General features: G+C 42.5%; 1 protein-coding gene across 1 annotated transcript; it reads left to right on the top strand.

Annotated features, from left to right (window-relative positions):
* The first annotated feature begins 370 nt into the window (after positions 1 to 370).
* BBS2 (Bardet-Biedl syndrome 2) lies at positions 371 to 21,314 on the top strand. The gene is made up of 17 exons (XM_007661895.2): positions 371 to 541; positions 5,062 to 5,289; positions 5,719 to 5,844; positions 6,267 to 6,329; positions 6,751 to 6,828; positions 8,436 to 8,540; positions 8,630 to 8,716; positions 9,792 to 9,927; positions 10,455 to 10,594; positions 11,170 to 11,317; positions 11,401 to 11,572; positions 13,167 to 13,296; positions 14,630 to 14,764; positions 16,109 to 16,246; positions 16,776 to 16,888; positions 19,217 to 19,365; positions 20,860 to 21,314. Exons 1-17 carry the CDS (start codon positions 425 to 427, stop codon positions 20,964 to 20,966), a joined length of 2,172 nt encoding a protein of 723 aa, XP_007660085.2. The 5' UTR covers positions 371 to 424; the 3' UTR covers positions 20,967 to 21,314.
* Positions 21,315 to 21,808: the final 494 nt, after the last annotated feature.

Genomic DNA, 21,808 nt, shown 5'->3' with positions numbered 1-21,808 from the left:
GAGAGGGAAGGAGAAGGGAAGGACAGGGAGGGGAGAGAGGGAGGGGGGGGGGGTCCGGCGGGGTCAGAGGGGTTGGGCCCGGGAGGAGAAGGGAAGGAAGGGAAGGAAAGGGGCAGGGAGGAGAGGGCCGGCCGGGCCACGGCGGCCGGAGGAGGTGGTCGGGGAGCGCCACCAGGGCCAGGGGACACGGGCTGAGGGGCGGCTCGGAGGGAGGAAGAGGACGACGAGGGCCGTTGGAGGGCGAGTGGGGGGGGGGGGGGGGCCGTTCGGAGCGAGAGGAAGCCGAGGGAGCGGCTGGAGGCCGGGAGCAGGAGGAGGAGGAGGCGGCCGAGGGGCGGGAAGAGGAGGAGGAGGAGGAGGAGGCCGAGGGGGCGGCGGTTTGGGAGCCGGAGCGGGACTCCCCCCGGGCCCCGCCGCCACCGCCATGCTGCTGCCCGTGTTCACCCTGAAACTGCACCACAAAATCACCCCCAGGATGGTAGCCGTGGGGCGCTACAACGGGACCCACCCCTGCCTGGCAGCCGCCACCCAAGCGGGCAAGGTAAATCCCTCCTGCCTCCCTTGGCCCCCAGCCCCCTTTCCTCCGAGCCCCCGCCACCGGAAATGGCCAACCCCAAACCCCCTGCCTCCCAGAGGCCTTCGGGGCCTCCCTCATGTCCCCTTCTGCCAACCCCGGCCTGCTCAACTCTTGCTTGGCAGAAGCAGCGTGGCTCAGTGGAAAGAGCCCGGGCTGGAGGGTCAGAGGTCGTGGGTTCCAATCCCCACTCCTCTACTTGTCAGCTGTGTGACTTTGGGCAAGTCACCTAACCCCTCTGGGCTTCAGGGACCTCATCTGGAAAATGGGGATGAAGACTGGGAGCCCTCTGGGGGACGACCTGAGTGGCCCAGTGGAAAGAGCACGGGCTGGGGAGGCAGAGGTCATGGGTTCGAATCCCGACTCTGCCACTTGTCAGCTGTGGGACTGTGGGCAAGTCACTTCACTTCTCTGGGCCTCAGTGACCTCATCTGTAAAATGGGGATGAAGACTGTGAGCCTCATGTGGGACAACCTGATGACCCTGTATCTCCCCCAGCGCTTAGAACAGTGCTCTGCACATAGAAAGCGCTTAACAAATGCCAACATTATTATTATTATTACCCCAGCGCTTAGAACAGTGCTTGGCAAATAGTAAGCACTTAACAAATACCAACATTGTTATTATTATTATTAGTTACATCTAAACCCTTACTCTGTGACAAGCTCTGGCTGAAGAGCCAGGATCAATATAATCCATCAGTAAATCAGTGGTATTTATTCATTCAATCATATTGATAATGATGGTATTGGTTAAGCCCTTACTATGTGCCAAGTGGGGGTAGATACAAGGTCATCAGGTTGTCACACGTGGGGCTCATTAGTCTTCATCCCCATTTTACGGATGAGGGGACTGAGGCACAGAGAAGTGAAGCGACTTGCCCAGAGTCACACAGCTGACAAGTGGAGGCGCTGGGATTAGACCCACGACCACTGACGCCCAAGCTCTTTCCACTAAACCACGCTGCTTCTCTTATTTATTGAGCGCTTGCTGTGTGCAGAGCACTGTACTAAGCGCTTGGAAAGTGCAGTACAGCAATAAAGAGAGACAGTCCCTGCCCACAATGGGCTCACAGTCTGGCAGTGGGGAGATAGACATCAATACAAGTAAACAGCATCAATATAAATAAATAAAATTATAGCTATATACATAATTGCTTTTCTTCCCTTTCCTCACCCCACAGCAAAGGGAGCGAGTTAGGGTGATGTGGAAGGGAGTGGGAGCTGATGAAAGGTGTAGAGCACTGTACTAAGCACTTGGGATTCATTCATTCAGTCGCATTTATTGAGCAATTACTATGTGCAAAGCACTGTACTCAGCACTTGGAGGAGTATAATACAACAGACACATTCCTGCCCACGAGCTCACAGTCTAGACAATATAACTAAATACATACAGAAATAAATTAATAAATTGCAGATCTGCAAATATTTACTGTACAGATGAATGAAGGACCAAGTAAGAGTGGCGCAGAGGAAAATGGGAGAAGAGGAGGGCTTAGTCAGGGAAGGCTTCTTGGAGGAGATGTGCCTTCAATAAGATTTTGAAGTGGGGGAGAGCAGTTATCTGTCCAGTATAAGGAGGGAGGGCGTTCCAGGCCAGAGGTAGGATGTGGACGAGAGGTCGGTGGCGAGATTGATGAAATGGAGATACAGTGATAAGGTTAGCATTAGAGGAGAGTATGAGACAACAGAATTAGCAGACACATTTCCTACCCATAACAAGCTCAGAGTCTAGAGGATGCCATCAGCGCAGACATGCTTCATGCTCCACAAGGGGTTCACCATCTAAGCGGGTGGGAGAACAAGGATTCAATCCCCATGTTTTAGTTAAGGAAACTGAGGCGCCACAGTCACACAGCAGGGAAGTCGCTGAGCTGGGATTAGAACCAAATCTGATTTCCAGGCCAGTGATTTTATCTCTAGGCCAGGCAGCTTGGCAATACATACACTCCATCCCCAACAACCCTCCATCTCGAAGCCTGCATCCCCTTGTCAATTCATTCAATTGGTATTTATTGAGCACCTACTGTGTGCACACCACTGTACTAAGCGCTTGGGAGAGTACACTGCAACAATACACATTCCCTGCCCACAAGCTAGTCCAGAAGGGGATACAGACATTAATATAAATAAATTAGTGCTGTGGGGATGAATGAAGGGAGCAAGTCAGGGCGATAGACAAGGGAGAGGGAGAAGAGAAAAATGTGTTCAGAAAGTTCACCACCTAGGGAAGGGGGAAACTGGCCCTGTTTTAGTCCCGTGCCTTTGGAAACCAATTCCCTAGAGCACTTGATTCATCCCAACAGTAAACAGCTGGGAGTCCTGCGGAAGTGGGACACCCTACTGCTCTTGATTTGCATTACTCGTAGCAACAACCTAACCTTGCTTGCCACATCAACAGAAACAGTCACAAAGATAATGTTTAGATTTACCCTTTCCCTCCCACTCTACCTGTTTATACTATTTGCATTACAATACCTAAAAGAAAGTTCCTGGAAAATCAAGTCTTTGGCTTAGTCCTATTAGGAATCTCATTTATAACAATAATAATAATAATAACAGTAATGGCATCTGTTAAGCCCTTAACTATGTGCCAGGCACTGTACTAAGCGCTGGGGTGGATACAAGTAAATTGGGTTGGATACAGTCCCTGTCCCACGTGGGGCTCACAGTCTCAGAAGTAAAGGACTGAGATTTTTGCACGTGCTCCATAACCTATTGTCAGCCTGTGTTTTCCCCTCCCAGTCTCTAGCTGGTGTTCAAGTCCCATCCCTGAAAACTCTGAGGTTTTTCTGTGTGTCCTAGGGAGGAGGGGGAGGTTAAGAGCCCAGAGAACTATTTGTGGGCAGTAATCAATTAAAAGGATACAAATTCCTTTCTATTTTCTCCCTTGCCCAGAAAATTATTTGAGATTACTAAAGCATTATTTCAGTGAATGAACTAAAACTGACAGATCCTGAGAAATCGGAAGTTTTGTGGGGAAATAATGATTTAATGTGGGATTCAATATTTTGACTGTTTTCATAGATATGCAGTGTTTTCACTGTTCAAGAGTTACCATCATTTCTACTTAGGGCTCTAGGAATTTTGCAACATCTGTCGAAGGGTATGGAGGTGTGCGTATTTTTGGGGGGGCTTTGGGCCTGCAGAAAATGGTACTGAAATTGTAAGCAAATGTGCATTTTTCTAAGTTGATTAGCATCTTTTTATTTGCTGTATTAATTGTCATCATTACCTCCTCAAGCTGGGCAAAGGACATTTGCCCACAAGATGACAGTTTTATGATGAGAACTACTATTTGTATATGCTTAGTATCTTTTCTGTGAGTATTAGCATCCCAGTGTCTTTGGAAAATCCAAAAACTTTTAAGACCAGGAAAGCAATGGGTAGAATCAGTGTTGAAGGGCTTGTTAATGTTAAGATCATTTTTAAAGTCACCAAATGAGGAATTATCAGAATAAGAAGGCCTTTATGGTAGTAGGTGAGTGGCAGGTAAATTGGGTTGGCTCTTTGAAGTTAGGACGATTTGTTCTGTCATCTTGTGGATGTGCATTGTTGTGTTACGGCAGCCCTTAAAGAGGAGTGGGTTGTAAATTTATTGATGTAAAAATGAGTGTCAGGTAATATTTTTCTATCCCACCATTAAAACCTTACTCTGTTAATTTACTTGTGCTTTTGAATAGTCTCATTCAACCACAGCATTTTATCTCTTGAGTTAAAAACTAACAAAAATAGCTAAGCATTTAGAGTAGCTTATATTTTAATGTTTTTAATTTAAGAAAAAACAGATATTTTTCATGAAAACTGTGATAGGTTATGATGTGCCTGTATGAAGTAGCAAAGACTTACAATCAAGTATCCTGAAAGTTATTGCACATTCTTTGTCATTCTAGAATTTCACTTGAGCTCACTTATAAGTCTGTATTCTCTTTGAATTGTCAAGAAATGTCTGGTATAACCTTTTTAAAAAACATTTTTATTTTCTGTGATTTGAGTAAATTTCATTCATTGAACCGTGTATTAAACTGCATCCTGTTGACAAAGGCCTTGAAGATTTTCAAGGGCCTGTCTCTCTATCACAGAGGAATATAACACATGCTTCTTCCGGATGTTGCATGGGTTAATCAACTAATTCCTGATTGTTATGTCTTTTGGGATGTTATTTTACCTTTGCTACTTATAATGTGAGTGGCAGATAAATGCATAGAAGGCATTTTGATGTTTGAACTCCTGGTGGGCAACATATGAATTTATCTAAAATACACCACCAATGTCCCTGATTGAACCAGCAGTCACTGATGGGACCTTCACAAGGAGCTAAGATGGGTGTGGACATCGTTTTGTTTTTTGGTAACTCATTAAGTAGTCTCTATCTTTTTCTGATATTTATAGCTATAGGTGGATTACTTATCTAAACTGTTGAGGATGTAATCTGTTTCATACCTTTGTTGCTGGAGATGACGGATAAGTAACTTGTCTTTGCAGGTTTTTATTCACAACCCTCATTCTCGTGGGCAACATTTAAACACACCTCGTGTGATCCAGAGCGGTCTAGATTCGGATGTTTCTCTGCTCAACATTAACCAGGTGGTCAGCTGCCTTACAGCAGGCGTGTTGAATCCTGAACTTGGCTACGATGCCCTTCTGGTTGGAACCCAGACTAATCTGTTGGCCTATGATGTCTACAATAACTCAGATTTATTTTACAGAGAGGCAAGTGGATTGATTCATGATAGCAAACTCCCATTTTACATTACCATTTGTGAGTAACAAAGGACCAAAAATAATTACGTTTCCGGTGTCTTTTTTTTTTTCTTCTTAGTGGTGTCAAGTAAAGTAGAAATATTGTCTATTACATTGGCTGTTTACTTTGGATTATATTCTAGATTGTGAACATTTATTCTTTCCAATGTGACCGATGCCCACCTCCATTGAAGTATCTTATAAACACAAAATAATAAGCATTATTATGTGCTGAGCACTATTCTAAGCATTGGAATAGATACAGTGCAGCCAGATCAGACACAGTCCCTGGCCCACATGGGGCTCCCAACCTAAGGTGAAGGGGGGAATAAGCCATTTGATAACTATAAGTAATACAGTGTTTAGCTATTTGCTTATACTTTGATTATTCATTTCTAGGTTACAGATGGGGCGAATGCAATAGTGCTTGGGAAGCTGGGAGACATTTCATCACCTCTCGCAATTATTGGTGGAAATTGTGTCCTGCAGGGCTTTGATTATGAAGGAAACGATCTTTTTTGGACGGTAAGGACAAAAAAAATTATACCTTTTGAGGCCACTCTGCATTTTTTAGATTTTTTGTTTTAGCCAATTATTTTCTGATGCAGTCGAAACATTTCAAGATATCAATCGGGAATTTATTGTGTGCTTACTATGTGCAGAGCACTGTACTAAATGCTTGGGAGAGTACAATACAACAGAATTAGTGGACACATTCTGCCTGTAACAAGCCTATCAAGTACTGCATGACTAAAAAGTCCACTTTGTGGGGGGAATTATTAATCCTTTCAAGATGAAGTAACAAAAATTATTTTTTAGTATATGGAAAAATCAATTTAAAAAATTGACAGACACCTGCCAGCTAAGCCTTCATCCCCTTCATGTGGAAAAACCCAGGTGAGTGATGTAAAGCTAAGTAATCAAATGACTCTTCTTTTTATTTTTAGGTCACTGGAGACAATGTTCGTTCCTTGGCGTTGTGTGATTTCGACGGTGATGGGAAGAAAGAGGTACTTGACTGAGTAATCTCCCAGTAGCACACTCTGGGTTTTGAAATGGGAGTTGTGCAGCTTGCAACAATTTTCCCAAGGGACTACTGCATACAAGGACCAGGCTTCCCTAACACCCATCCATGTTGGCGTGTCTCTCCGGCGGCACTGTGCAGTTGGTTTGGGGTTAGGCTGGTGGTAGCCAGAGCTTAGGGGCCAGGCCTCTCTGCTATCTGGTCCGGGCATAACTTTATTTATTTTGTGACTCTCTGGAGGAAGGAACGGAGTACTACAGACTTGATATTTTTTCACTAAGAACCAACAATATGTGCATTTATGAATTAAATAATTCGGCAGAGCAGTACAGCGCCCTGCAGACCGTAAGCACTCAATAAAAATGATGAATTGATAGGGAATCAAGCGTTGCCTTTCTTCCTTTCAGCTTCTTGTTGGATCTGAGGATTTTGACATCAGAGTTTTTAAAGAAGATGAGATTGTGTCAGAAATGACCGAGACAGAGGTACGAGGATTTATTTGAAACATATTCAGATTGAACTTGAGGGCCGAAGAATCTGTTTTTTACAAAACTCTGTCTCCCTCTTTTCTTCTGGCCCCAGAAAGTTTTAGCGTAGAGGAGGTTATAGAACATTTGGAAGGTATTATAGAAGTTTAACAATTAGGAGGAGAGTTTATTTAAGTTGGTTGCTGTATAGGAAAAGATTAACTTATGGGGAGAACGTCAGGGAGGGAGTATGTCAGCATGTGGCAGAACATGTAAGTCATGGGCACAGACTTAATCAAAATGTCTAAAATGGCAGCCTCATTCCACTTTTTAAACATGCAATTTATTCCTTAATGGCTCAGTTAATTTTCCCAGTGTTCAAACACTGACCTCTGAAAAACTGTTGCTATCAATAATTTAAACTCAATTGGTCCTTACCCTGTTTAGGCACACATAAGTTCCACATAGTACTCATTGCTGGGCTACCAAAGTCTTCCGCACAGTTGTTAAAGATTTAAGCTATGGAAGGGGAATAAAAATAGGAGAAAAATAGGAAACATTCTGAGGAGATCTGAGCTGCGCTGGTGACACATATTATATTTGCAACCCTTTTTTCCCCCTCTCTCTCCAACTTCCCTTCAGTTCCACTTGTTTTCTAATGGTTCTGTCAGTCCACATTACGGAGATGAATTTTTTCCTACATTTTTGAAGGGAACCTGGAAGCAGGTGGAAATACAGGGATGGGATCCTAGGTGCCAGCTCCCTCTGCTCCTAGCCTTGCTCGTCCCAGGTCTCTAACAAGCCCTTCAAATTTTCAGGACTGAAAAAAACCCAAATGTTAGCCTGGTGGCCTGTTCACTCTTTGAAGCCTGTGTCCACATCCTCTCAAATTCCTATCCCTTTTTCATTTCCTTCCTGCAAAAACAAAGGAGGAACCAACGGATAGAGATAGGGATTCAGGTCTTACACTGCTAATGCCCTAATCCATTTAGGTCAGAGCCAATAAAAGAAAAGAACTTGGGATTTTAACATCGGTAGATTTACGGAGATAGGGCTTTATGTATTAAAATCTGGGGTGTTTAGGGTTGTTGGAGTGGAGAACTGTAACACCATTTCGTAACACTCACATGTGCCCAAAGTGTTTTTTCCAACATCACATCTCATTCTGTTCAAACGGACGTGTGTTGTTGGAAGAATGTTCCCTAATTCCCTGATAGTGTTCTGTCCTATAAATGTAGTGCAAACACATACTATCAGAGAACTAAGTGAATACACTGATAGAAAGAAATCGAAGTGTGGATGAAAAGGGTGAATTGATCGGCAAGGTTTAGGATAGAGCAAAATATCCATTGGAAAGCCTTAAATAGGTCCTGTAAATATCCCTTAGATTTCATTTATCTGCTGCTCAATTTAGGTCCAAATATAAAACTTTATGAATGTATATACATCTGGCCAGCTACTCTTGAGGAAAAGGTCATGGATCAGGACAGTGAGGAATAAACATTTTATATTCCCAGATAGGAATTATGAGTGTGAAATATTGTAATACAAACATATTAAACACTGTCACAAGTTTTTTGCATGTTTTTTAAGTACTCTGCGTGAATTTGTTTTGTGTCTCTCAGACAATCACATCCCTTTGCCCAATGTATGGCAGTCGATTTGGCTATGCCCTATCCAATGGTACAGTTGGCGTTTACGATCGAACAGCCCGTTATTGGAGGATTAAAGTGAGTCAGATCTAGCCTCTGGTATTCTATATCCCCTGTGGTTAGAGATCAATGCTAACTTTCTTTTTTTCTCCACTTTTTTTTTTAAGTCTAAGAATCATGCAATGAGCATTCACGCTTTTGACCTTGACTCTGATGGCGTATGTGAGCTGATCACTGGTTGGTCCAATGGCAAGGTGGGTTCATGCAGAAGAGAAATGTGAGTTTAGCTATAATTTGGATAATTAGTGACTGAGAAGGTGAAAAAACTGTTGAAACATGTGGATCAGAGCATACACCATCTTTAAAAGGCAGGTGTAGCCTGAGATCACTAAACCTGAAGCTTATTAGAGACCTGTTCCTTTTCCCTGGAATAATTCATCCCAAAATAAAAAATGAAAGATGTGTCCTGCAGTTCCCAACCATGGCCCTTCCTTTCAATTATTTTCTTGAGTTTTAAACACAGATCATTCTGTTAAACCACTCTGTTTTCCTTTGATATTTACAACCCCAGGAATAAATGATCTTATATTAGGTAAAAATAATTTATCTGTAACTTTATTTCATACAGTTTTATCTCTTTATTAAAAGATTTTATTCTAGCAAGATGGAATTGCAGCTTGCTGGACAAAAGCACTGCAGAAACGACCACAGCTCCATGGACTGTTTGTCAGTTTTTTCTTGTGATTCAGGGCCAGGTCCCCTGAGGAGAATAAGCTGAGTTTCCCCCTTGCATTTTCTTCTTCTGCTTTTCTTGACCTTAAGCCAATCACTCCGGGCTCTCCTGGAGCAGGAGAATAATGTAGGGAGTCAGGAACAGGGACCTGGGCTAGAAATTGGAACATATTGGCTCCTCCTATTAACTTACTTTTTGATAGGTTAACTGATTAACAGGTTGGCAAGTCGTCATCTCTTGAAGAGAGTGTTTCCAAGTTTGGAAAAGTGGAGAAGCTTAACAGCATAAGAATCCCTCCAAAAGATTGAATGAACAGTTATTTTATTTATGTAATCAAATGAATCCATAAAAGCCACTTTCTCTCAGACACCAACAATAACTTGGAGGTTGTAAAGGAGAAGATAGATGGTAATAAGGTGGGGCTAAAGCCTCTGGCTAGTCTCACTTAAGAGCAAGGATTGTGTCTACCAACTCTATTTTAGTGTATTTACCCAAGTCTTTAGTACAGTGCTCTGCACAGAGTAAGTGCTCATTAAATACAATTGATTGATTGATTGAAGTCCTGGTATTTTCAGTGAGCTGCTTGCTTTATTCAGGTTGATGCCCGCAGTGACCGAACTGGCGAGGTCATCTTTAAGGATAACTTTTCTTCTTCCATCGCTGGTGTGGTGGAGGGAGATTATCGGATGGATGGCCATTTGCAGTTAATTTGTTGCTCAGTGGATGGGGAAGGTAAAGTGGAACACACACACACAAAAAGAAACCCCAAACCTTTGTGGATTCAGTAATTCAGTGTACACTGAGAAGAAAATCCAAGAACTATCCCTGGGTACTTCTGTTGCTAGTAAACAAGTTGTAAAACCAGGAGACTGACATTAGTTGATCCCCAGTGTTGTGGATTTTCACTCCAGTAAACCCTTTAGAACCTATGGATATCTTTGATATCCATATGTTTCTACTATATGTTTATAATACTTGTTTTACGTATCTTTCATGGGAACATGCTTCCAGTACAAAGTGTTTTACAGTTATTTTTGTGGGTGACCTGTCTCTTCCATTACATCATAAACAATTTGAATTTAAGGATTATGTCTTTTTTTTCCCCATTGTAACCTCCAGAGGTTAGTACAATGCTCTGTAGTAATTGTTGGTCAATAAATATTGTTGACTGGATGAGAGTCTTCACAGAATAAAAATTAATCTGGATACTCATTTTGGAATGGACTGTAATTAAATCCACTTTTCTTCTTTCTGAATAGTACGGGGTTATCTGCCTGGTGGCCCTGAGATGAAGGGGAATTTGATGGATACAAGTGTGGAGCAGGAGCTCATCAGGGAACTCAGTCAAAAGAAACAAAATCTCCTTCTTGAACTGCGCAACTATGAGGAAAACTCCAAAGTACGTCTTAAAACCAAGCTGGGATTGGGTCAGGTTAATTAAAAATAAGAGGGATTGGCAACCAGCAATTGTAATGTATTTCAAAATTGCAGCTCTCCACTTTTGTAGAATAAGACCATGTGAAAACATAGTGACCCAGTGAAATATGGTGACTTCAAATCTTTAAAAAATAATCCAGAGAAGCAGTGTGGTCTAGTGGATAGAGGACAGGCCTGGGAGTTAAAAGGACCGGGGTTCTAATCCCAGCTCCGCTACTGGTCTCCTGTGTGACCTTGGGTTAGTCATTTCACATCTCTCTGCCTGTTACCTCATCTATAAAAGGGGGATTAAGACTGTGAGCCCCATGTGGGACATGTACTGTGTCCAGCCTTGAATTAGCCTGTATCTACCCCAGCATTTAGTACAGTGCCTGGTAAATGCCTAACAAAGAACATTTTTTTAAAAATCCAGGATATTTAGAATAAAAATGCTAGTGATTCTGGCTTTGGAGGCAGAATTGTTACTTTATTCTTATGATTTGCTTTGGTCAGTTGATTGTTTTTGTGAGTGAGTTGGAAATTCACGGTGTTTTTCAGCAGACGGAGTTGAGCGGCCCAGTGAAAGAATCCGACGGACAGCGGGGCATTATTCCAGCCAACACCAAACTGCAGACAACACTTTCAGTGAATCTGGGAACTGAGAGCCAAGCTGCTCATGTAGAATTATGTATTTCTACTTCTAATGGTAAGAAATTATTTGCAGCTTTTTGGTTTATCGCCAGAGTGTAATTCCCCTAACTAAACAGCAAACTGTCCTTCTTCCTCCAGATACGATAATCCGGGCTGTACTGATTTTTGCGGAAGGGATTTTTGCAGGTGAAAGTCATGTGGTCCATCCCAGCATTCCAAACCTCTCCAGCCTCATCCGCATCCCTATCATCCCACCCAAAGATGTCCCGGTAGATCTGCACCTGAAAATATTTGTAGGCTACAGAAGCAGGTACATTTTTCTACGTTTTGTAGGTGCGATGGGGCTAGAGTAGCCATTCGATTTGTCAGTTACTCAAGTTTTCGAGTTTCTTTTACAGCCCCTTGACCACCTTTTCTTCCTTTATGTGCCCTCTGGCTGCTGCCACCCATTTGCCCCTCTTATCCTTCAGGGCCGTGACTACCCCGGCATTCCACTTTGAATTTTTTTCATTTTCAGCATTGCTAAAACTGCAAAGTTTTAAATGATAAACGTGATGGGAGGTTTGCTTCATTAACATAGCTACTTTTCTGTTCTCAGATATGATGCCTTGCCATAATATTTCCAAAGAATTGTTTTTAAAATGCATATTTTTAAAAAGATTTCTGTCATCACCTTCTAGTTTTAGGGATTTTATCTCTACTGTGAATGACAGAAACGGATAAGGAAGTCAGCTGAAATTTAGAGTTACTGATCATATTAGGTGCTGAACTCCCAACTGAAGCAAGTCTACTATTTTTTTTTTTTTTTTAGCGCAGACAGTATTTTTTCTTGAGAATTCAAGGCACCTATTGTAGAACTTTAACCTTCAGACAGATATCAGTCAATCAAAATATTTAATGAGTGTGGAGCAGCCTAGCCAAGAACAGGCTTGGGAGTCAGAGTACTCTTTTTTGATGGTATTTAAGAATTTACTATGTTCCAGGCACTGTACTAAGCTCTGGGGTAGGTATAAGATAATCAGGTTGGACACAGTCTGTGTCTCACATGGGGCTCACGGTCTTAATCCCCATTTTACAAATGAGGTAAATGAATCAAAGAGAATTTAACGGACTTGCCCAAGGTCATGCTGTAGACAGGTGGTGGAGCTGGGATTAGAACCCAGTCCTCTGACTCCCAGGCCCATGCTCTTTCCACTAGACCACGCTGCTTCTCGAATGGATGTGGTTTCTAATCCCAACTCTGCCACTTGCCTGCTGTACGGCCTTGAGTGAGTCACTTAGTTTCCCTGTGCCTCAGTTTCCTCATCTGTAAAATGGGGATTCAATACCTGGTATTCCTCATACTTAGACTGTGAAACCCATGAGAGGTAGGGGATGTGCCCAACCTGATTATCTTGTATCTGCCCCAGTACTTTGTACAGTACTTGGCACATAGTAAGCATTTAGCAAATACTACAATTATTATTACTCCTAAGCACTTGATCCAAGATATACTAAGATGCATTTTATTAGTGGTATTTGTTAAGTGCTTACTTTGTGCCAGGCACTGTACTAATTGCTGGGGTGAATACAAGATAATTAGGTTGGATACAGTCCCTGTCCCACCTGGGACTCACAGTCTTAATCCCCATTTTACAGATGAGGCAACTGAGGCACAGAGAAGTGAACTGACTTGCCCACGGTCAAACAGCGGACAAGTGGCGGAGCAGGGATTAGAACCCAGGTCCTTCTGACTCCCAGGCCCGCCCTCTATCCACTAGGCTACGCTGCTTCTCCAATGCCTTAGTAACATATGAACTTAGTAAAACAAGTGACTTTATGGGGACTAAATGGAAACTGATGTTTCATTTAACGTGAATTTCCTGACATACATGTCCTTTTTTTTTTCTTTGGATTCCCTACAGCACTCAGTTTCATGTGTTTGAATTGATGAGACAACTCCCTCGGTTCTCCATGTACACACTGAGTAGCACCGACTCTTCCAGGGAACCGCAGAGCTACGTTAACTTTACTATCAATGAACGGGTGCAGAGGGTGAGTGGCCTGCTTGAATTTTGTTTTACATCCTGGAATTCACGTTTTGTAACTATTGGTGGGCCTGGAGTTCCTTTTGGGGTACCCAGTAGGAAGGGCTATGTTTGTTAGGACTAGGAGGACTAGGAGGACACTAGACCCGAGGCTTGGGGTTTAGCAGTTGAAATAGAAGAACAAATGAGATTTCTCTGTGAAAGCTGAAAAAGATTCAGTCCTTCCATAATGTAAATTTTCAATATGCATCCTGGCTAGAACACGATTAGGGAATTAAGGAGCATTCTTCCAGCAATGCAAGTCTGTTTGGACTCAGCATGCTGCATTGTCAAAAAACGCTGCAGGTGTGAAGGCATGCATGTGCCTGCACACAGCATAGGAACAGGTGAGTAGTGTAGCGTGAGTTTTCCTTAATGCAAGATTTCACAAGAACTAAGCGTTAGTATTGGAGTAATTTGTTTAATTCGTCACTTCCCTGAATGGACCTTTCTGACCAAATTCTTACTAGTGTTCTTTCTCTGGAAAACTGTCACTGTTGTGAATCCTAAAGAATTCAGTGGTTCTTTGGGGAGTGCCCATCGAGTGACATTTAGGAAAATTGGGGAGAAAGGAAGCAATTACCGCCATCTTTATAACTGCGAGGTCCGGAATAGTCAACGAATAGTATTTATTGAGAACCTACTGTGTGTACTAAGTACTTGGGAGAGAGTACACTAGAATTTTTAAAGAGAATCCCTCCCCTCGAGGAAAGTGTTCTTTTGGTTGTTAGTGCGGTATCTGTTAAGTGCTTGCTATGTATCAAGCACTGTTCTAAGCCCTGGGGGTAGATACAGATTAATCAGGTCAGACATAGTCTGTTTCCCACATGGGGTTCATAATCACACAGCAGGCAAGTAGTAGAGCTGGGAGTAAGAACCCAGGTCCTCTAACTCCCAGGCCAGTGCTCTTTCCACTAGGCCACACTACTCCTCAGAGTTTGGTTGATGTGCACATACTGACATCTGTTTAAAGTTTCAAGGAACCCAGAGTTCTTACTTTTCTCTTTAGCCTTTGAGGGATGAGGCAGAATTCATTTTTCTGTTTTATGTGCTAAGTGTTCAAGTAGATACAGGATAATCAAATAGATACAATCTCCGTCTTACTTGGGACTCACATGTTGTTGAATGTATTTTTTACAGTGAATGAAGACAGGAAGAAATATGTGATATCTGGTGTTCTTTGATTTTTGTCTCACAAATAATCTTAAATTGAGGAGACCTCTGTTGTCCAGTAATGTCTTTCCATATTTATTTTATGCTTTTCTTAGAATAGATATTCACTCTAATGTATTTTTTCTAAGGTTTTCATATGGCTGAACCAGAACTTTCTATTACCAGGAGGAGATACTGAGATCCAAAATGCTCCATTTCAAGTGTGTTTCACTTCCCTCCGTGATGCCAGGCAACTCTGTATAAAAATAAAACCCAGTGGAGAGGTGATTTTTATTATTATTTATACCACCAATACAACTTTAACCGGAAATGCTGAGATTCCAAAAGGAAAGGTGTTGATATCATTCCCAGTGAATTCAACTTTTGAACAGTGACTGTTGCAATTTTTTGTACATTTGGATTCTATTTCAGACATTAGGTCGACTTTCATAAGCCTCATGGACTGTTATTGGAAGTTGTATTGTTCAAAGCATATCTTTTTCCCAATAAAAAGGAAAGTAAGAGAATCAAAAGGTGTCCAAAAATGGGAGATGAGGCGGGATTTAGAGCTTAAAAAGGATTTTGCTGTCTGTCTCCCCTCACTGAACTCTTTGAGAGCAGAGATCATGTCTACTAATTCTGTTGTGCTCTTCCAAGTGCTTGGTACAGTGATCTGCACAGAGTAGTACAATCAATTGTATTTATTAAGCACTTACTGGGGGCAGAGCACTGTACTAAGAACTTGGGAGAATACAATATAACAGATTTGGTAGACATGTTCCCTGCCCGCAGGACCTTCCAGTCTGATGCGGGAGACAGACATTAATTAAGTGTTGTAGGGCTGAGGGTGGGGTGAATAAGGATACAAATCCAAGTGCAAGGGTGACAGAAGAGAGGGGGACTAGGGGTAATGAGGGCTTAGTTGAGTAAAGTCTCTTGGAGAAGATGTGATTTTAATAAGGCTTTGAAGGTGGGGAGGGTGAGCATCTGTCGAATATGAAAGGGGAGGGAGTTCCAGGCCAGAGGCAGGATGTGGGCAAGGGTCAGGGGCAAGATAGACAAGATCGAGGTGCAGTGACTAGGATGGAATTTCAGAGGAGCAGTAGATTGATATTAGAGGAGATTGATTAAACACCCAGTCTGGCATGCTAAGATCATGAGAGTGGTGGCTTCCTCTAGCAGAAACTTTGGCAAGATTGAGAAACTAAGAGATAGACATGAAGATGCAGTAGTTGGTACAAGTGACAAATAGATGAGCTGTGGTAAACAACAGTCTACATACACAGGGCCTAATTTGTACTGGGAGAGGTGCCATGCCACTGAAAGCCATCAAACTGGCACCTCTCCCAGCAATCTGGAATGTTGAGAGAAGCAGCGAAAGGGAGGGTTTGAGCAGAAGCAGAAAAAACTCTGCTAACCTCCTCTCCAGAGGTCCCACGGCCCCAGCACAGATTCAGCACTTGGGGCCCTTACAACCTCGTCCCCGTCCAAAGATAAGGTCCCGGCATCAGTGAGTGGTAACATTTTCAAAGAATAAGGACACACACACACCCATACGTAGGTCTTTAAGTACACCCTCATCCTCAGTGAAAATCTCTGGAACTGCTGTGTTGCTTGCTTTCTTGTAGATCACCGTCAGTACTGATGATATTGATTTGGCTGGTGATATCATCCAATCAATGGCTTCCTTTTTTGCCATCGAAGACCTCCAAGTTGAAGCCGACTTCCCGGGCTATTTCGAGGAGTTAAGAAAAGTGCTGATTAAGGTGAGACCACGTATCTGGCAGTGTTTTTGTAGGTTAGACCGCCAGTGGGAAAATGTCTCTACTGTCAACTATTCGTATGGAAATAATCAGGTTAGCAAATTCTTTTGCCGTCATTTCCCCCTCACTGAAACATGGACTATCATCTATTTTTGTATTCTTATATGCAGAATATGGCAGAGTATTTTTTTAAAAAAACAGATTCTTAGACTGGGGATGTAACTGGTCCGAGTAGATCACCAACGTATGCCTGTCATTTTAAGACACCTCTGTATGATTTGGGATTTTAGTGAGCCAGGATTCTTGGCACTGAGGATCGTGTGGAGATAGTTTGTACCTCTGTCACCTCGTTAAGGATGAAATGAAAAAGCGACAGAAGTTTCCGGGGGGGTGGAGTAGAAACGGGAGAAAGAAAAAGGCTTCACTAGGTTGTACCAAAGACCTGGAATGCAGTTAGTTCACCACAATTGCAGTAGTGCTCATCATTTGATGTTTCAAAAGTTTGTGGGCCTTCCTGTAATTCTTGAAACAGGTAGACGAGTACCACTCGGTACATCAGAAACTCAGTGCTGACATGGCTGATCACTCCAACCTGATCCGCAGCTTACTGGTCCGAGCAGAAGATGCCCGTCTCATGAGGGACATGTGAGTAAGCCACGTGGGCCAGTTTGGGTGACCGGGTAGGACGATGAGCAGTTATCGTTTCCTTAGAAGTGCAGAGTTCATCTTGTCCCGGGGTGGGGGTGGGGGGGGTTGGGGGGGGGGTGACTTGACAAGATGCCTTGCGCATGAGGAAATTTGAATGAATTGAAAGAGCGAAGATTCTTTCTTAAGGATCTGCTTGAATTTTCCGTGCTGGAAGGTTGGGAGGCAGCATAACCTAGTGGCAAGCTCTTGAACTGGAAGGTAGGAGCCCCCCGCCCCGCCCCCCCCCGGATCTGGTAACCGACTCTTCCACTTCATTCATTCATTCAATAGTATTTATTGAGCGCTTACTATGTGCAGAGCACTGTACTAAGCGCTTGGAATGTACAAGTCGGCAACAGATAGAGACAGTCCCTGCCCCTTTGACGGGCTTACAGTCTAATCGGGGGAGACAGGCAGACAAGAACACTGCCCGCCTTGTGACCTGGGGCAAGTCAAATGACTCTGGGCCTCGGTTTCTTCTTCTCCAAAATGGGGATAAAATACCTGTCCTTCCTCCTAGACTGTGGAGCCCCCTGAAGGAAAGGAACTACGTCCAATCTAATCTAATTATCCTGTATCTACCCCAATGCATAGCATTACATTTGTCATGTAGAAAGCGATAACAAATTCCACAATTTTTATGATTGAAATTGTTCCAGGGGACTAAAGGAGCCTTGCAGATGAAAACATTCCCAGTCCACTATGCAGGTTTTTTTTTTCCAGTCTCCCCTACCTTAGGCTCTCTAGGTCATCCTCCCTCAAAAGTTAAATAAACAAACCATCATTCACTCAGTTCCACCGTAATGCCTTTGCATTTTGGCTATTAGGAAGTTAAAGGGCACTGTTGAAACGATCTGTGCATTTGACTAAAATCACATCTCCTCCAAGAGCCCTTCCCTGACTAAAATTTCATTTCCCCTATCCACTCTTCCCGCTGTGTGGTTTCTGTATTTGGTTGCATACCCCGTAAGCAGTTTGTCACCCAGCCCCACAGCACTTACATACATATTCCCTACTATTTCCCCTCTCTGAATTTATTTTACTGTTCATTCCCCCCTGAAGACTGTAAATTCTTTATGGGCAGGGATCGCGGCTACTGTGTTGTACTTCCTTAAGTGTTTAGTACAGTGTTCTGCACGCAGTAAGCGCTTAATAAATATCATTGATTGCATACAGATAGTCCTGCAACCCCCATATTAGAGGAGAATAAGGTATAGTGTTCTACTGAACTACCTGAGTAATTTTTGTGGTGCTCAGATTTGGAGAAGCAGCATGTCCTAGGGGAAGGAGATTGACCCGGGGAATTAGAGGACCCGGGTTCTAATTCTGGCTCTGCCTGTTACCTGCTATGTGTCCTTGGGCAAATCATTTAACTTCTCTGTGCTTCAGTTTCCTCATCTACAAAACGGTGGGGGGGTTCTGTTCTCCTTCCCTCTTAGACTGTGAATCTCATGTTGGACAGGGACTGTGTCCAGTCTGATTAACTTGTATGTACCTCAGTGCTTAGAACAGTGTTGGATACATAGTGAGTGCTTAACAAATGCCACAATAATGATAAAATAATAATAATAACTTATTTTTTAAATGGGCAGGAGTGTCAACAATTAACTAGACTGTGATTTCTGAAATACGACAAAAATCCTAATGCATTGCAGAGAAACGGGTTATATTGATAAAATCAGGCGATATCTTTGAAATAATCACTAACATAGTGTTACAACCCATTTGATTTGCATTTCCACAAAAATAGCAATGGCAACACATCTTAGATTCCCATTTTGAGGGGGTCAGCTACACATCACTAGAATCTAAGAAACTCCCTTAGCCTGTGTTAGAGGCCTAAAGATTTTGTACACAAAATAGATTTCTATGGCCTTATTATTGATGACTTCATTAAAGTCCTGCACAAAGGGAGCTTTGAGAAGCCGATGAGACACCTGCTTTCACATTATTACAGTAAATGTCAGCAGTGCAGTCTACGTCTAATTGGGCCTAAAACACCATCTCATTCATTCATTCAGTCGTATTTATTGAGCAGTTACTCCTGTTTTGGTTGAACCAATCTTTCTTACAGACCATATCTAAATATGTTTAAAAGCTATCTTTGTGAGAGGTGTCTGTGACCAATAGCTTCTAACCCATTTTGATGAAGACATGGGTAGGATGCGGGTTTTTCACTGTTAAGAGATTTTTGTTCCCTAAATTTACCAGAGGTCGCCCTCCACCTCCCAACTCCTAACCCCTTCTTTCAGTTAGGAATAATTGTCTTCCTATTGGTTCATTAAGGAAAACGATGAAGAAAAGATACGTGGAACTTTTCAACCTCAACAAAGATTTATTGAGTGGATATAAAATCAGGAGCAACAATCACACAGAGCTCTTGAGTAACCTGAAAGAAGTAAATCAAGCTATCCAAAGAGCAGGCCGCCTTCGTGGTAAGTCTCTCTGTATTGTTGTGATAGCTGAACCTGTGTCACTTTGTCCAAGTGAGTGGTTGTTGTTCATGAGGAGGTCCAGTTTAGGTCATAGAGTGGGGCACTTTCCAAATTAGATATAGAGTAATAGATTTCTCTTTTGTAAATTCTTGTTTTTCATCAGGCCTAATCTTCTAGACTGTAAGCACATTGTGGGCGGGGAACGAGTTTACCAACTCTGTTATATTGTACTCTCCTAAGCGCTTAGTAGAGAATACTGCACACAGGAAGCACTCAATAAATACAGTTGATTGATTGAGTCCCTTTGCCTGATTTAGGGGTTAAAATAAACTCTTGCAATAGCTAAAATGCAATAGTTTAGTAATTTTCTTTCAGAACGAGAAGTAGCCAGGCCTAGTGGAGGGAGTATAGCACTGGGAGTCAGAAAGCCTGGATTCCAATGCTGGTTCCACTACTTGCCTGCTGGGTGACCTTGGGCAAGTCACTTCTCCTCTCTGTGCCTCAGCTTCTTCATCTGTAATATGGGGATTAAATATCCATTCTCTCTCTACCCATTAATCGTGGAACCTGGAATGCGGATCTACTCCAAGGTTTAGCACAGTGCTTTGTACTTAGCAAATACCTCTATTCTTACTATTTAGATTTCTCTCTTCTAAAGTGAAGTCTTTGAGTTAAATCAAAACCATTGCCTGCCTTAGAAATTGGAGTGAAATTTCAATAATCAAAATGCAAGAGCCGATCAATTTTCCATCAGAAAGAGACTATTGGATGCCTTGGGCCTGACTCTTAGATGGTGCTGCTTGTTACAGAGAAAGAGCCCAAAGAGGAAATCTGAAATACTTGACCAACTCCTGATTTTTGGATAGAGATGAAGATTTTGTATTTAAACTTCCTTTAGTGTTAAGTACAGGTTACTCTTCCAGAACGCAGCCTCTCCTGAGGTAGTGTTCACAACAGATCATGTGCAGTGACATCGCACTTGCTAATGTCAAACCTGCCGTAAGGATACAAACCTTGTCTGTCCCTTTGCCTCATTTTAAAAGAGCTCAAGTGAAAAAAGTTACCAGAAACTCCTGAAATAACATGTTCTGTTGCTTACCTGTGAGCTAGATGTTTCTAGATTTCTCGATAGGTTCTCTAGCTATAAAAGCTGAGGAAGTGAGCCAGAGGATGGCTAAAGACAACCTGAATAATCATAATAATAATTATGGTATTTAAGTGCTTATTATGTGCCAGGCACTGTACTTAGCGCTCAAGGAGATACAAGCAAATCGGGTTGGACACAGTCCCTGTCCCCTGTGGGGTTCACAGTCACATTACTGGCTAGATGCTGTCTCTTAATATGGGTGTCTTTTAGGCTTAAACCAGATTTGTAGATCACACTGTTGTAAGAAACCCATTTTACAGCTATTTTCAAACTGAACGCTTGACTGTAGGGCTCAAACGTGATTTTTTGGGGTGTGTCTTGCTGACTTGACTTCTCTCCTTTTACAGTGGGAAAGCCAAAGAACCAGGTGATCACTGCCTGTCGAGATGCAATTCGAAACAACAACCTCAACATGCTGTTTAGGATAATGCGAGTCGGAACTGCTTCTTCATAACCAAGTGGGGTAGGAATGGGTGATGGAAAAGAAAAACTTTCCAGAACTTGACGGGGGGGATATAGTCGGCAGGATTAGATATGCTAGCGCTTTCTCCCTCGACACTCTCTGTTTAAGGTCAGAGGGAACTTGACATGACATGCTTGAATCCCAAGAACAGAACACGCAATTGAAAACCATTTTCTGCTCATACTTTTAATTAAAAGACTTGTGGGAGTGAAAGAAAGCCCAAGGAGAGCATTTCAAAGTGCAGATGTGGTCACTGTATATAATTGTACCTGCTTTTGAGATTGTAACATATTTATGAAGGCCTTTAAGTCTTTTCATTAAAAGTTAAAGGTGTCTGGCTTCTTTGTCTGTTTCTTCTGAGGCTCAGTTTTCTTTTGCCTCCCTCAACTAATTACCTCAGATCTTGCAGCTAAAAATATTTATTTTGGGGGAAGAGCAAAAATGTTATTTTTCCTGTAGGTACATCTCCCTTTCAGATGTTCAGAACGGGGTTTAAACTAGTGGCAAAATGTGGGTGAATTTTGATCAGATTCTCATTGTTCCAAAGCACATGGCCACCATCAAATTTACCACATTTAATTTAATATTTCACCCTTTTGCTCCCTCCCCCCACCCCCAACACACAAAAAAAGCACATTACTTGGAATTAACTCCAGAGATTTAGGGATATTGGATGTACCAGGTAGCATCCCTAACTTTTCCCTCTATAGATCTATTTTGAACATCTCATTCATGAATTTACCCAAATCTCCCTTAATCCTGCTAATATTTTGCCCTACAAAACTTCCTGAGGCAATGAAGTCTATAATAACCACCACCGGTTACGAGTGTTT

The sequence above is a fragment of the Ornithorhynchus anatinus genome, chromosome 11 (assembly GCF_004115215.2).
Source record: "Ornithorhynchus anatinus isolate Pmale09 chromosome 11, mOrnAna1.pri.v4, whole genome shotgun sequence".
NCBI classification, from domain to species: Eukaryota; Metazoa; Chordata; class Mammalia; order Monotremata; family Ornithorhynchidae; genus Ornithorhynchus; species Ornithorhynchus anatinus.
This window is presented reverse-complemented; position numbering and strand designations above follow the sequence as displayed.

Bases quoted from the DNA above. Each gene is read 5' to 3' on its own strand.
- BBS2 (XM_007661895.2), top strand. From the start codon at position 425: ATGCTGCTGCCCGTGTTCACCCTGAAACTGCACCACAAAATCACCCCC. The intron at 8,541-8,629 runs GTGAGTCAGATC...TTTTTTTTTAAG, and splicing joins CCCGTTATTGGAGGATTAAA to TCTAAGAATCATGCAATGAG. The intron at 10,595-11,169 runs GTACGTCTTAAA...GGTGTTTTTCAG, and splicing joins ACTATGAGGAAAACTCCAAA to CAGACGGAGTTGAGCGGCCC.